General features: G+C 45.7%; 1 protein-coding gene across 1 annotated transcript; it reads right to left on the bottom strand.

Moving 5' to 3' along the window:
* Positions 1-1,668: 1,668 nt before the first annotated feature.
* LOC125944584 (diamine acetyltransferase 1-like) lies at positions 1,669-8,271 on the bottom strand. Its single transcript, XM_049665083.1, has 3 exons — positions 8,036-8,271; positions 6,229-6,489; positions 1,669-1,932 (listed from the first exon to the last, which is right to left on the bottom strand). Exons 1-3 carry the CDS (start codon positions 8,258-8,260, stop codon positions 1,789-1,791), a joined length of 630 nt encoding a protein of 209 aa, XP_049521040.1. The 5' UTR covers positions 8,261-8,271; the 3' UTR covers positions 1,669-1,788.
* Positions 8,272-14,386: the final 6,115 nt, after the last annotated feature.

The following is a 14,386-nucleotide window of genomic DNA, read 5'->3' as shown; positions in this document are numbered from 1 at the left end:
TGAAAGGCTCGCTGTTAAATGGACGATGGTTGCGGGGTCATAACTTTGCCGAGTTTACGCAACAATATTTTGCATGGACTACGGGAGGAGTTAGAAAGCGTTACTTTCCTCCCATCACCTAGCTGTCCCACTCCTTCACAAGCTGCTCTCCACGCGTAATGCGATTTGTTTTCGCACGAAAGGCTTCAGTTAGGCCTATGGTTCTGATCTAATAAAGCAAGTAGTTAGACAGCTACATACAATGCTACTGTGCTTTTTGGGCTGCACGTAGTAGTAACAGTTTTGTACGTGAGCAAAACAAGTCGGGTCTACTTACTCTGGGTGATCGAAAACGCTTATTTTAGAACCGTAGCGAGCATCTCCTGTGGGAGCGCGGCCGCCGCCATTAGATGGAGTGACCCAGAGTCATGGCATCTGTTGAGAAGCCTGTCAACAATGTGGACATCTATTAGAAATAGAAGTATTAAGTGTCCCACTCCTCCCACGATCCCATATCAACTCACTCTCCCCTATCAATAAAGAGAAAAAGTCAGGGACACAGAGAGAGAAAAACCGAATAATAAGGACAAAGTCCAGTCTGAGGCACATTACTCTATACATATACTCTGTGCTGACGTAAAGAGAAGAGTAAAACAGAGATGAACTAGATGTGTGACGATGACGACAGAAGGAAGATTCCAAACAGATAACGGATAAGTCGACACGCCGCCTAAACTCCAGACCCTCACTTATTAAGAAAAGACGTATCTGAAAAACTATATGTTTATGGTGACACCAACGGCGCAACAAACAAGAGACACGAAAGTTGTATACTGCCAGTTGAAGACTCTATCTGTGGTCAACATTCATTCATTCATATAATTCAGGATCTTCGACTCGACGATGCCTCTTCTCCGCTGCAGCTTCGGCACGGTATTCCGAATCGGCTCACCGCCGACGCGCAGGTTCTCGCTTGGCCGCGCGACGCGCTTCAAGATTAGCAGCTTCTTCTTCGGGTGTCCGGATCTTCTTTGGTAGTCCCATTGTGAAGGCTACATGTATTCGGCACAGAGTCGACAAGAGTTCTGCCACAGTCGCGGCGGTTCCCAGCTTTATATCCCCGGTGACGTCACGACTAAGCTCCGCCTCCGCACGATCATCCAACTGCCAACGCGGCTGGGCAAAGCGTGTAACTAGGCGGTAGCAAAGCGTGGCGAAGCGACGAGGCTGCCTGGCGAAGCGTTGACATGTCTAGGCGAAGCGAGGCATATGTGATTGCTAGGCGACGCGAAGTGACGTCATGGCTAGACGGAGCAGGTGCGCGGTCATAGCAGCTCGGCGCGGCGGTGCGAAGCGGCAGCGAAGCAACCACTTGGCACAGTGCAGCTGTTCCAAGTGGTTGCTAGGCAACGCGCGGTGAAGTCATCGCCAGGCGCGGTTTCTGGTCTACGCTGTACGACTTCAACTTAAACAGCTCCGCTGTTAAAATTGTGCATAAACCATTAACAACCACCCACAAAAACTTACCTGTGAGCCGCTCCGCACAACTCACGGGCAGCCGCGCTCTTTTTGCCGGGGTTGCTGTGATCCCAAAAGCTACAATATATATGCTGTTATAAAGAAAAGAAATTAAGAGAGGATATAGGAAAACAACACAGGGTCATAGCCACGCGTAATAGTGTTCTGCTATTAAGCTTCGTTTTAATTTCGCATTCCACCGGCTCCGATCGGTTGCATGCATATGAACCCGTAGGTTCGAACAGCGCGAGGTAAGCAATGTTCCCGGCTGCAGAAGACGGGTCAGGACCTTTAGCGGGCTTTCTCCTTCTCCTCGAGAGGCGGGAAGCGGCTGTCCCGGTCGAAGAAGAAGAGGCGCACCTCCCCCGCCTCGCTCTTATCCACTGCGCCATTCTTCAAGTAGAGTTTCTGAGCTCCCTTGTTGTCCTTGTGCACCTGCGGTCCGACGATGTCGGGCTTATTTTTTTTTTTTTTGGACAGCGCATACGAAGAGCAAGCTTTGAGAGGAAGCTCCAGCTCGGGACCAACTCCGCAATTTCCCTATTCAAATACATTTGAAACGACGAAAATGTTCTCGTGAGACAACTGCTGGACCGATTTGAACGAAATTTGTTGCATTCGAGAGGGAAAGTTAAGTTGCAGCAACTGTGGGAAGCAGAATTTAGATTTAGGAGATGTAGCTTTTACAAAAAAAGATGGCAAATATTGGTAAGTTAAAAAAAAAGAAGCCCGAAGTTTACGAATCAGTGACTCTGCACCAAAAACTGACATCGCAGTTGTGTAAGTTGCGTCCGTTAGGGCATCTGAAGCGTGCGGGTGTGATGAAGGCGTTTACAGCTTACGTGAATTTGTTATTATGCTTACGAGGGGTTCGCAAAAGTCGCATTCACAAATATGTGGCATAATTCAGAGCGCTATAAAATTACACTATTGCCCGCTTTAAATGTCTTAGGTGCAAGCTGTTTACAGAATATACGATATCGCTATAAATAACTGAGTTACAGAGTTGAAAACTCAGTACTTAAGTTGTCGCTTTTTTTTCTCTCAATTCTTGTGAAAACATTTTACGGTATAGGTAAAAAGACTGCTTCTTACACGGTCACTAGATTTTAACTTTTTTTCTTTTCAATTCAGCAAACGATCACATTCTGTACAGTGGATGTCATGCACAACTATTTCTCTATTCCCATGTATTTAGATGAGAGCTCCAGAGGGAAATCTCCCTCTTAACTCGGGAGGCCCGAACGCCAATTTCCCTATTCAAATACATGCCAAACGCGGAAATGCTCTCGCTAAACAAACCTTGCATGGACCCGATTTGAATAATATTTGTTGCGTTTGAGCGAAGAAGCTGAAGTCTATCGGCTTCTGCAAGTATAATTTGATTTATGGTCTGGGTGGCTTTAGCTGAAATTGCCGAGAAAAAGTTTAGGGTCTGGATTTTTTTAGTAGAAATTGTCGAGAATCAGTAAACTTTAGAAAAATTCAGGAAATAAAAAAAAAAGGTGGAGAAGTAAGTTAACTCCATAACTTTGCACCATCAGATGATCAAAATTCTGCGAACACAGACCTGTTAGAACACCGACAGTGGACAAATATGACATTACAGCTTGCGCGAAATATTTACATTGTTTACGTGAGTTCTGCAAAACTGCTATTCGCAAATTATTGCTAGCTATATATTACTGTATATTCTGAGCGGTCTATAATACATCGGATTTGTCTGCTTTAGATGACCCATTAAATGAATTTCACAGACTTGTGATATCATTTTATTGCTGAATAATTATTATAGACGCGATGATTATTTTTTTTTCAATTTCTTGATTTATGACACTTTTTGGTAAAAAAAAAAGGACCGAACATTTTTTTTTTAAGTCAAACAATGCTTAGTTGAAGTAGATTCATTTTATGCCGAACAAAATGATTTATCCGTTCTTACGTATTTAGACAGGAATTCCCCAAATATAAAGCTTCCTGTCACGAGGCAAACACGTGGGAGCAGCGAAGCAGTAAGTGGGGCTAGACTGTTCACGTTGCTTCTTAAAGTGTGCTGAATCGAAGAGCACAACGCAAATAGGAGACACGGAAACACAAGTGCAGATCGAAGCGCAGAACATTGCGCGTTTTTCGCTATGCGCGTAAAAGTGCATCATCATTCAATTTGTCATCTGCACGTAGAAAGCGATTTCATAGCGAGTACGCGTAATAACGACGTAATTCATCTAGGCGAGGGTGCTGTTTTACCTCTTACTGTCCTTTCATTTTTTTACGGCTCCATAAATATGACAACGCATGGAAAAAGAAACAGTTGCTAGCCGCGCTGTCTCCTGTATTTGTGTTTCTGTTTCTGCGATTAGTGTTAAGGTAAAAGAATAAGAGAAACCGATGAGGCTGGATTTGCTTTAGTTTACTATCATATATGAAACATGCAGACAATGAAAGCCAGAGAAAGCATAGGGGAAATTACCGCCTTTTTTTTTTCATTAAAATGTAGAAGTGATGAGGAAAATTTATTTATTTATTTATAAATACTGCGATCTTAAGCAAGATCTTAGCAGAGTGGTACACGAATAATTTTACATACAAAAGAAAATAAGTACAAAAATTGGGAACTGCACTCAAAAGTTTCTTCACACAAGCGCTTCACATAAGCGCAAAAACAAGCGCTTCACACAAGCGAACAGATTAAAGGGGGGAAAAAAAGACGGAAAAAAGAAACGTTACTTCAGCGATTTTCTAATCATACAGGGAAACAATGCTATCACTAACAATTTCAGCAACTGCAAAATAATTTTTATTAAAAATATGTCTCGAAAAGTGATAATGAGTCCTGTGTTACAGTTTTATCGGCCAGCTTATTCCAATATACTATTGTTCTAGGAAAAAACGATTACTTGAAGCAGTTTACATGTGTTGTAAATGGAGTTACAGCTAGTGAGTGTCGCTGTCTTGTAGCGTAACCTGTTGTATAGGTGATAATGTGAGACGTGTCGATGTTGTAATGACCATTTATTATTTGGAAAAAGAATTTTAAACGACATACACGATTTCTAGCACTTATAGAAGGCAAGCCGCTCCGAGATAAAAGGTTAGTAATAGAACTACGCCCATATGCATTGTAGATGAATCGGACTGCTTTTTTCTGGAAGCTTTCTAGCTTTCCAATATCGCTTTTAGTGAACGGGTCCCATATAACTACAGCATATTCTAAAACGGGGCGGACGAGTGTTTTGTATGCCAATAGACGTACTGTTGGTGTGGAGGATTTTAATACGCGTCTTAGAAAAAACAACTTGCGGCGACAGTTTGCTATTACTGTGTCAAGGTGCTTTGACCAGGAAAGACCCTTTGTTATGTACAAGCCAAGATACTTATATTGCGTTACCTCTGACAAAAAAAGCGTTTTCTGTGCCATAGCGATATAGCAATGGCTTCTTTTTAAAATTTATCCGCATATATACTGTTTTTTCGAAATTAATGCACATTTGTCATTGTTTACACCACTGAACTATGTTATTAAAGTCCCTGTTTAACCTGAGTTGGTCTTCTTCCGTTGTTATTTCATTGTACAGAACGCAGTCGTCAGCGTAAAGCCTGATTTTAACAGAGAGGTTAGTGACAATATCATTTATATATACCAAAAAGAAAAGGGGGCCAAGAACGGATCCCTGTGGGACGCCGGAATTGACAGCAGCAATATCAGCAATATAAAATGGAGATGAAAGTCCGGTGGCCGAATAGACAACGTCTCGCAAGTGGGACCCGAAAGCACTTGTTGTGGATTACGCATGCTGTACTTCCCCATTAGGCCACCGCAACGCCATTTACCCATCCACTTTCATGGGTATTTGTGCATGTGTTACCCAGCGCCAATCAATTCCATAGCGGTGGCTGTGGCAGTTCCTTTCAGCCGCAGGCGTCACGTATATAGTTTAGAAGCAGGCAACTGGCAAATGTTTGTTGTCGCTTCTGTTGTGTTGCTAGAGCTGAGGTTTTCAATTCAGCGTGCTGTAGGAAGTAACGCACGCGTAGAGCCATTCGAAATTCGCTGCTGCGAAGCCACATCTTTCGAATTGCTTCCGAATCGAGTGATATGTTATGACGACAAGCACGCACTCGTGCATCGCTAGCTATGCATACGCGTCTTGTCGCTAAAACTGAGCTCTAAATTCGGAAGACACACTTAAGACTGCTTACGGGTGCGAATGCGAAAGCATTATACTGTTTGTATACCTCGGAACGTCATAAACGCGCTCATTTTACACACTCATGACGTGGCGCCACCTTCTCCCTATTGGCTGCCCCGTCTCGTGCCCAATGACGCAGGCACTAAGCACACCTTTAGTCAGCCGGACCCGTGTAGCCGCCGTGGCTTCGGGCAAGCGTACTCGTCTCGCAAACCGGAGGTCCAAGTTCGATTTCCACTGAGACCGAAATGTACCAAATTTTCTTTTAAAAGCCACTAATTTACCTTGTTTACAGGAATCTCCCTGAGAAATTTGATGTCAATCCGAGCATATTTTGACCTTGCGCCGTCGGCCATTTTTAGTACCATCTTTTGGTCACGCCGACACCGACGAATGTTTGCGTAATGGGCCGTGTAATGCTTTCGCATTAATGATGTTGTAAGCACTGCGCCATAAGCCTCGTTCGACCAATCAGTGCGCGCACCGATGGTTAAGGCACCGAAAGGCAAACCGCTATGCGGAGAATGCGGCCGAAACTCGCCTTGTACTGGACGACGCGGCACGTGTCTCGCAGTGCCTGCTCGCAGGCGGCGCGCAGCAGGGCGACGCCCAGTCCGCGTCCGCGACACTCCTCCGAGACGAACAGGTCCTCGATGTAGAGGATACGGCCGCCCAGTGCCGCCGAGTAGCGGTAGTGGAAGGTGATCATGCCGGCGGGTGCCTCTTCAGCCTCGACCATCGCCTTGCCGGTGTCCTGACGCCGGATGGTGGCGAGGAAGGCCCACAGCTCGCGAGGGTGACTCTGCGAACGCGGTGTACACCGGACCAACCGATGCATTCCTTGCGTATGTGGTCATTTCTAAGTCTGACTTATAAGTGATCGATGTAGGCGTTCCCTGCCGGCATATGCATTTTTGAACATAAGTTTTGTTTTGACTGAGTGCACTGACTAACCGACCGACCGACCGACCGACTGATGGGCCGGCCGGCCAAGGTGAGGGTCTTTTGAGGAACCTATGGCTTATGCGCGGAGCAAGCCATGAAAGAGAAAAAAAAAAGAAAAGTGAGAAAGAAATACGCGTCTGTGACAAGCTTTTTTTTTTCTGCCTGCAGCACATTTTAATTGTATCTAAGGCAAAATGCTTTGATACAGTAATTTTCCAGCTAAATAATCGTTATCGGCAAGTCAGTTCTTTTTTTTATTTTTCAGGTAATGCAATTATTGCAATTGGGGCTTAAATGATGGCGAGCGTGGACACTTATGGTAATTTCCTGCTTCTAAATAAAATTCGAGTCAGCTGGAGGTTATGTTCACTCTCAGGAGTTTGCACCGACTGTGAGTATATATAATGAACTCGAGTGCGTCCTGTTGAATTTACATTCAGCACTTTTAAAGCCGGAAGGTTGTGATTTAATTATTCTCGCTCTATATACTGCGTTTGTTTTGCGATATACACGGAAAAGGAACTGATCATTCACACTATTTTTCTCTGTCACCCTGCATGTGATAAATATTCATAAAGCTGTGTTATTCTTCCACTGCCCAGCAGTGTGAGAAGAGTTAGGTTATGTTAGATTGCAGGGTTTAACGCCCGGAAGCTGAAAAGTGGACTATAAGGGACACTGTAGTGGAAGCCCCCGTATATAAGTTCACCATCTGGTGTCTTTGACTGCACACCCCAAGTGTGGTAAACGAGCAGTTTTTTTTTTTTTTTTTTTTGGCATTACATCTCTCGGAATGCGGCCGACGTAGCAGAGAATCGAACCCTGGAACAAAGAGTTGGTTGAAGCGTAAGAAACTCTCGCACTTCGTACATTGTAGACATTTATTAATCCTAATTGCTTGCTGTGTTAACCTTGTTTACTTTGTTGGCGTTGCTATGTTGACAATAATGCGTCAATTACTACATTCTTAAGCAGTAATAGGAGACACCCCTGACAATTTCTTAACTCCGCTCCTTCCTCCGGTACTAATGCGGAAAGGATAAATGCAAAAAAAAAAAAAAAAATGAAGACCACGCGTTCACTCCAGTGCGTTCGTGTGGGTGCCGAAAGCGCCTGGTCACGAAATTTCGGTAATCGCCGTGGAGGGCGTTGTGGTCGTGGGTTCGCATTCCGATGGGAGCAGTATGCAAAAACGCTCTTATACCATTCACGTTAAAAAAAAAATCCAGGTGTAAAAGTTAATCTGAAGCCCTCCACTATACGGCGTCCCTCATTGCCACCAACTATGCACGCACTTTCGACACGTTAAACCACACATTTTATTATTATTATTACTATTGCCGCGGACAGTTTCGACAGCCCTCTACAAAAGTTAATAAAGCCACTGTAGCTATACTATGTACCTTGAACATGGCGTGCTCGAGCTGCTGCAGGTTGATGTGCACGGCGTCGGGCGTGTTGTGGAAGTGCGCCAGGGCGTGCACGAAGCGCATTATGGTGGGGCAGTCGCGGGGCTCGGCCCGGCGCACGGCCGACTCCTCGCGGTAGGTGCTGGGGCCCTCGGCTGGCGCCTTGGCGGCACCGCCGGCACCGCCGCCGCCCCCGGAGCTGCCGCCGCCACCTTCCATGCCACCGCCTGCCTGCGCTTGGTCTTCTTCTTCCTTCTTCACTTCGCATGCTCACAACCGCAACTGGTGGATTTCTGGTGCGCGTGATGATGATGATGCCTTATTTAATGGCACGAACCAACTGTGGAAGATAGGCCACGAACCGGGTGGTAGTATGATAAAAAACAAGGGGAAATAAATGAATAATCAAAGACAGAAAGAAACCGATATCTTTCATCCTTCTTTTCTCGCCCCCCTTTTTACTTTGCAGAGTAGCGGGCCAGAGCATATCAGCTGAGGCCGACATCTCTGATTTTCCTATAATAAATTCCCTCTTCTTTATACTTAAACTTGGTGCGCAGGCAAATATTATGAACCAGCTGCGCACAACCCTATTCGCGATTTTAACAGACACCGTATGTTCTTGACGCGTTGTGGGGAACAAAATGACATTCAACATGGCCGCTCAAGAAATAGCAATATCTGTAGCGCTAGGCCAACGGCCTAACGACTATGAGGAGGAGGAATAGAAGGAAGGAGAGGTGGAGAGGCCAACCAGACGCATGTCTGGCTCGCTACCCTACAAGGGGGAAGGGGTTTAAGGGATCAAATGAAAGAAGGGAGGGGGAGGGGAAAAAGGTACTCTCAGTGCGAATACGTGCGGTTGTCCACTTCACGCCTACAATCGGTCACTGAGGCCGTCGATTTCATGAATCATTGCAATGCCCGCGTCGCTTTGTAAGGCTGCGACGCGTGGGGCTACGGTTCAAGAATCTTTCTCTTTGAAAATGGTCTGCTGTCTAATTGGTTTAACACACTCCGATGGACGTCGCGTTCGATGTCATAAAGATTACAAAAGCACAACACGGGCTTCATAGTCTCTTCACAGTTGCTTGAGCCAATGACTGTGATACAATGACAACGACGATGTCGTCACAAGCACGACGATGTCGAAACTATACAGCACACATGTCACGAACAATCACCCTCGTAGGCATGAGCCATGCTTTGAGGACGCAAAAACAATATCCGACAGTGACACGAACTCGCGGGAACGCATCCTGTGCAAGGATAAATAGTGTTTTCTTTTCTAGCGACTTCTTGTACCTATAGAAACATGATGGGCATATCTGCAAAAGAGGCAACGAAATCTGTACTTGAAGGAGCCTTCAACAACTATCGCTGTAAAGAGCCATTTCAGGAGCAGTTAAAGTTTGGAGCTGTACGTGCAAAAACCACGATATGATTATCAGGCACGCTGTAGTGGTGGACTCTGGATAAATTTTGACTGCCGGGAGGTGGGGGGGGGGGGGGGGGGGGGGGGGGATCCTTACTGTGCACCTAAATGTAAGTACACTAATGTTTTTACATTTTACCACCATATAAATGCGACCGCCGCGAACGGAAATCGAACATGTGAATTCATGTTTACCAACTGGCGCAACGTCATAGCCATCACTCCGAATTTTCAGTTACGGTCTAGTCCTGCCGTGAAGCATAAATTTCACGTCTGCAATGGCCCTAACCGGATCTTAGAGCTAACCTCGGAGCTCCAGCGGAGTTTTTCACATAAATACGTAACGATGAAATGAGGATTGCATGGTGTCTATCGCCCAATCCGTCCGCCTCCCGTATTAACCTTATTTTCTATATCATTGCACAGACGCTCTCAGGAAGCTCCCACACTTCCTGTGAACTTGCCATAGAGAAAACCAATCGACAAGATATTTCCTGCTGAGAGTGGACCACCTCCCTCCCAGCCCCCACCAGAATAACTTATCTACACTCAATCTACTTCTGCATCGCTTCCAGTTATAAGCGAAAAAATATTTCGATAATATTTTTCACTTACCTAAGTGGACCGGCGTTCCACCTAAAATTGCAGATATGTGGAATGAATTAGCCACTGTCATCCGGAACGTTGTTGCACAGACTTGTACCTTTTATACGGAACACACCTCTACCTGGAATAGTGTTTAAGTATGCGGGATATCGTATGCGGGTTATTTCATTGGAACACAGTTCCACGTATTAATTGTTATGCATATTTAAAAAATATATGACTGCATGGAACGCCGTTCCATACATTTTGTGATTACGCCACGCAATTTTACGCACTTCTATTTAGGTAAGCGGAATATATTAGCAAGAATGTGCCACTTATAGCCTGAAACTAAGTGGAGCATGATTAAGAGTTGTCTGATTTGCTTTCTTAACACACACGCGCGCGCGGTCCACGCCACAGATATTCTCTGGCGACAGCGACAGAGCTAGCTGTGTTCCAAAACTCGCCGTAGACGTCTACATGATAGTCTAAGCAAACAGCGGCCACCTTAAACCTCGTTCCAGTCCGGGCGAAGTCGGCCAGAAAGACAGGTTCACGAAGACAGCATTAAAGTGAAAAACGATGCCGGCTCCTTTTCTGTCCAAATGATATGGCGGTTGGACAGAAGGCTTGAAAACTCGACAGGAAGGTCGCCTGCTCACTGGTAAACGTAGTCACCTTTTGTTATGCCCGTAATGTAAGCTACGTTACCCTTTACGCGAGTTCGCACACGCCAAGCTTTAAAATACAGCAATAATATACGCTTTTCTATAGCTTTTTCTTGTCGATGCGAGGTGGCACGTTACGTCGCAGGGACGTCTTCCAGACGGTTCCAGATGCATTTCATCGCGTGCGCTCCAAGCTGTCTTCCTCGCTGTGAACGCAGACTTCTCGCTGTGAACGCATACGATGGCCAGATATAGGACGCACTCGATATGTCCGCTATAGCACAAATGCACGCGTACTGTCGCTCAGTCGGGCACCTCGCGATAGCGCGCGTGAATGAGGTCGTACATCCCTTTCCGTGTACGCACTACACACAATGGTTAAAAGCTCTTCGCAAAAGCAGGGCACGCTGCCTCTTTTCAGCGCCATACGCTCACCTTATATAAAGGGAGAGCTCGCGAAGCTACGCGCTTCGAAAGCCCTCTTCGAAAGTCTGCGCTCACTGCCGCAAAGAGCTGTATGCGTTCCATTGAACCACATCGACGACCGCCTTTTCAGTATAGAAAACTCCCTTTGGCCATGGAAGGATCCCTCAGCACAAAGCAGTGCTTTGACATGTTTCATACTTTTTTTTTTTCAATAAAAAGAGGGAAAGTGGTTTCTACTCGTGATTATTCCTTTTACTCACGTTGTCCTCGCTCTTTTCTTTTTATTGCTTTCTTCTTCTAGTGTTGTCTCGTTTTCTCTCTCTTCTGGAAAGTTAGCTTTATGCGCTCGAGTTCTTTTGCTTTCGCAGTCACGTCACTTTCATTTCGAATGAGTTTTCACTGAAATGTCTACAATCTGCGCATCAAGGGTTGTGCGTTCGTCTAAATGCATACAATATGTTACATGGGCGCATTCGAACTCAAGTCAGTCAGTCAGTCATTCAGTTCATTAATTGGTTTATTCATTCAATTAACCATATAAGTAACCATCAATCAATCATTCTTTCTTCTGGCAACTAAATTGCACCGTACAGTGAAAACACGCAGCTGCAGAAAAAAAAAAAGAAAGAAAAGGGGAACAAGCTGTTCTTTCACAGCTTTTGGTACGGGCTATATTCAAAAGCCAGCAACTCCATTCCAGCCAACCGTATAGCTGCGGTGACTTACTCTTATTTCTGAAAAAAATGTGGACATCATGAAATACACGCACAACGGCAACGCAGACGCGTAAACGAGACTTCAAGCTTTCTAGTGGGGTATCATGTACTGTATACCGCCGCGTATAGGGATGCAGTAATTTCGAACAGCTCAATGAAGATTTAGCAGCTTTATTGATAGCAGCAATTTTTCTGAACCGCGCAGCGATGACGTACGCCGAATTTGGTGAAAAAAGAATTACAGGGGAATGTTTTGGAATATCGCCGCAAGTGAATTAGTAGATTCATTCGATGATGATGACGACGAGGATGACGACGCCGATTATGATGATGATGATGATGATGATGAACTTAAGACCTGCCACCTACCAACTCAAAAGCACTGGCCAAGAGCCAGCCCTCAAGAGGGTTACCTTTACATTTTTCTTTGCCTAATTAATATGTATTAAAGGAGTTAGCATTAAACAATTCTAATCATATTAATATATTATTTGTGACCGTATACAACTGATGTGATGTGTTGCGCCATGTTTTCTCTTCTGTCCTCTTCTGGTTCTTGCCCGGATGAATATTTCATCAATGAGAAGCTTGTTTTTGAGGAGTTCGGAAATGGTTCCTTGATATCATTCAACTGGAAAAATGTGGAACAAAATTTTTGGCTTGCGTCAGACTTCCTCCAACTTACTGAATTAAGTTACGTGTGTCCACAGAGGTCATTTAAACATTTCATCGAAGTCGTATCACTCTGCTGAAAGCGCCTGTATTTCAGCCATGCTTTTGCAAAGCGGTAGTACATCGTTGCCGGAACAACTTTGGTGATGATAATGCTGATGATGTAAAGGATTTGTTGGCGCAAGGGCCAGGGATGGCGAAAGAGCGCCAGCAACAACCTTCGTTTATGTAACATCATCTCATGCTTTGTTTCGTCATGCAGAAATTTATTGCTGAAGCGTAGATAGACGTTGCGACATTCTCATCGTCATGAACAAGCGCGAGCAAGGACGGACAACGTGTATTGAATAGCATAGGGTTCTTCATTCAACGGTGTTACTGCATAGAGGTCGGCGAACCAATTTTCTTTTCTTTCTGCAGCTTATTCCTCTGCTTTCTTTTGCATTAAGGATGACCTCAAAGGCACAAGTGGCCCAGGACAGACTCATCGAATACCATGCGAATTCAGCAGCTCCACTACAGAGCACAAACTTCTATAGAGTTCGCTCCTCAGGTTGATCGCCGCCTAGCGCATACGGACAGGCACAAAAGCAAACGCGCGTCTCTCGCTGACACGGAGTCTCTACCGCGGGCGCCGGACCGGTTGCTCATTTCACGCTCCGCAGCGCACCCGCCATACACAGTAGAAGAGCGAGGGTATTCAAACGACCGCACTAAACCCGGGCCGGGCCCATAAACGGCCGCCGAACCTGAAGCCTCCGGCGGTCCGGTTGGCGTCTTAGTTCCTCCTTCTCTTGTCCCCCTCTTAGCACCGTCAGGGTTATTTCGACCGGGGCTGCCGCGTCGGTGCCGTTTATGGCGAGCTAGCTCTCTCGGTTCGCAACTGTACCTGCTTGCCGTGCTCGGCGTCTTGTGCGGGTGGCAATCGGCTGATGCGTGGAGCGTGCCCGCCTTGCCTCAACCGGCTCCTGCACCCGTGAGCCGTGGACAAAATCGCAACCGTGGAACGACGGAGCCCAGTGTTTTTTTTTTTCTTTCTTTCTTTTTTTTTTCGCGCCGTTTAGCACGGGGAGTACGGGGAGTACATTTCTCGCGTCGCGGATTCCCGACGAGCAATTTCCTACTCCTTTCCATGTACGGTATATAAATGTTGTGCGTGAACGTTTGATATTGCGTAGCTGTGGATTTACTGTTTCACTGTAGTGCAGAGGGCGACGGCTCTGTTGTTGGGTCATAGTTTAACGCTCTCGTCTTCGCTGCATAACAGATGTCTCTTGACCATGAAACCGGCAAAGTGGCGTCTTTCATACGGATCAAGCTATACTCCGAGGTCATTTTCGAAGCAGTGCTCGAGCTTGAAGCTCGTCTCGCTGTCTGAAAGAGAGTTGTCCCTGAATTGCGCTTGAGGATGGGATGGGTTCATAGAACTCGGGAACTTTTCATAAGATTGCTCGTGTTCTCGCTGAAATGCGCGAGTAACGGAACGATCTGGTAAATGCTGCCCTAGCTGCTCTTTCTCCTCAATGACTGGACACCTCGTGGTGAAGCCATCTTTCAGTGGGGTCCCAGAGTATCTGTATACCAACTTGGCCGGGTTGGTGAACCAGAGTTAAACTTGCAAATGTGTGCTAGAGATGTCTTTATCACTTACTCGCCAGTTTTTATCACTATTCCTCTCACACTGTTTCCACAACTGATTTGTAGTGGTCCAGAACCAGAATGCTTTCTGTTTTCGTACCGTCAAATCCCTCCTCTTGACGCTTGAAGAGAGAGAGACATTTCGTGCTTCCGTACGTTTGGCGAAAATTTCCAAATTGCGAGAACTCAGGGTCTCGCGTAA

Source organism: Dermacentor silvarum, chromosome 3 (genome assembly GCF_013339745.2).
Source record: "Dermacentor silvarum isolate Dsil-2018 chromosome 3, BIME_Dsil_1.4, whole genome shotgun sequence".
Classification (NCBI taxonomy): Eukaryota; Metazoa; Arthropoda; class Arachnida; order Ixodida; family Ixodidae; genus Dermacentor; species Dermacentor silvarum.
Note: the sequence above shows the minus strand (reverse complement) of the source record. Positions and strands in the feature narration are given on the sequence as shown.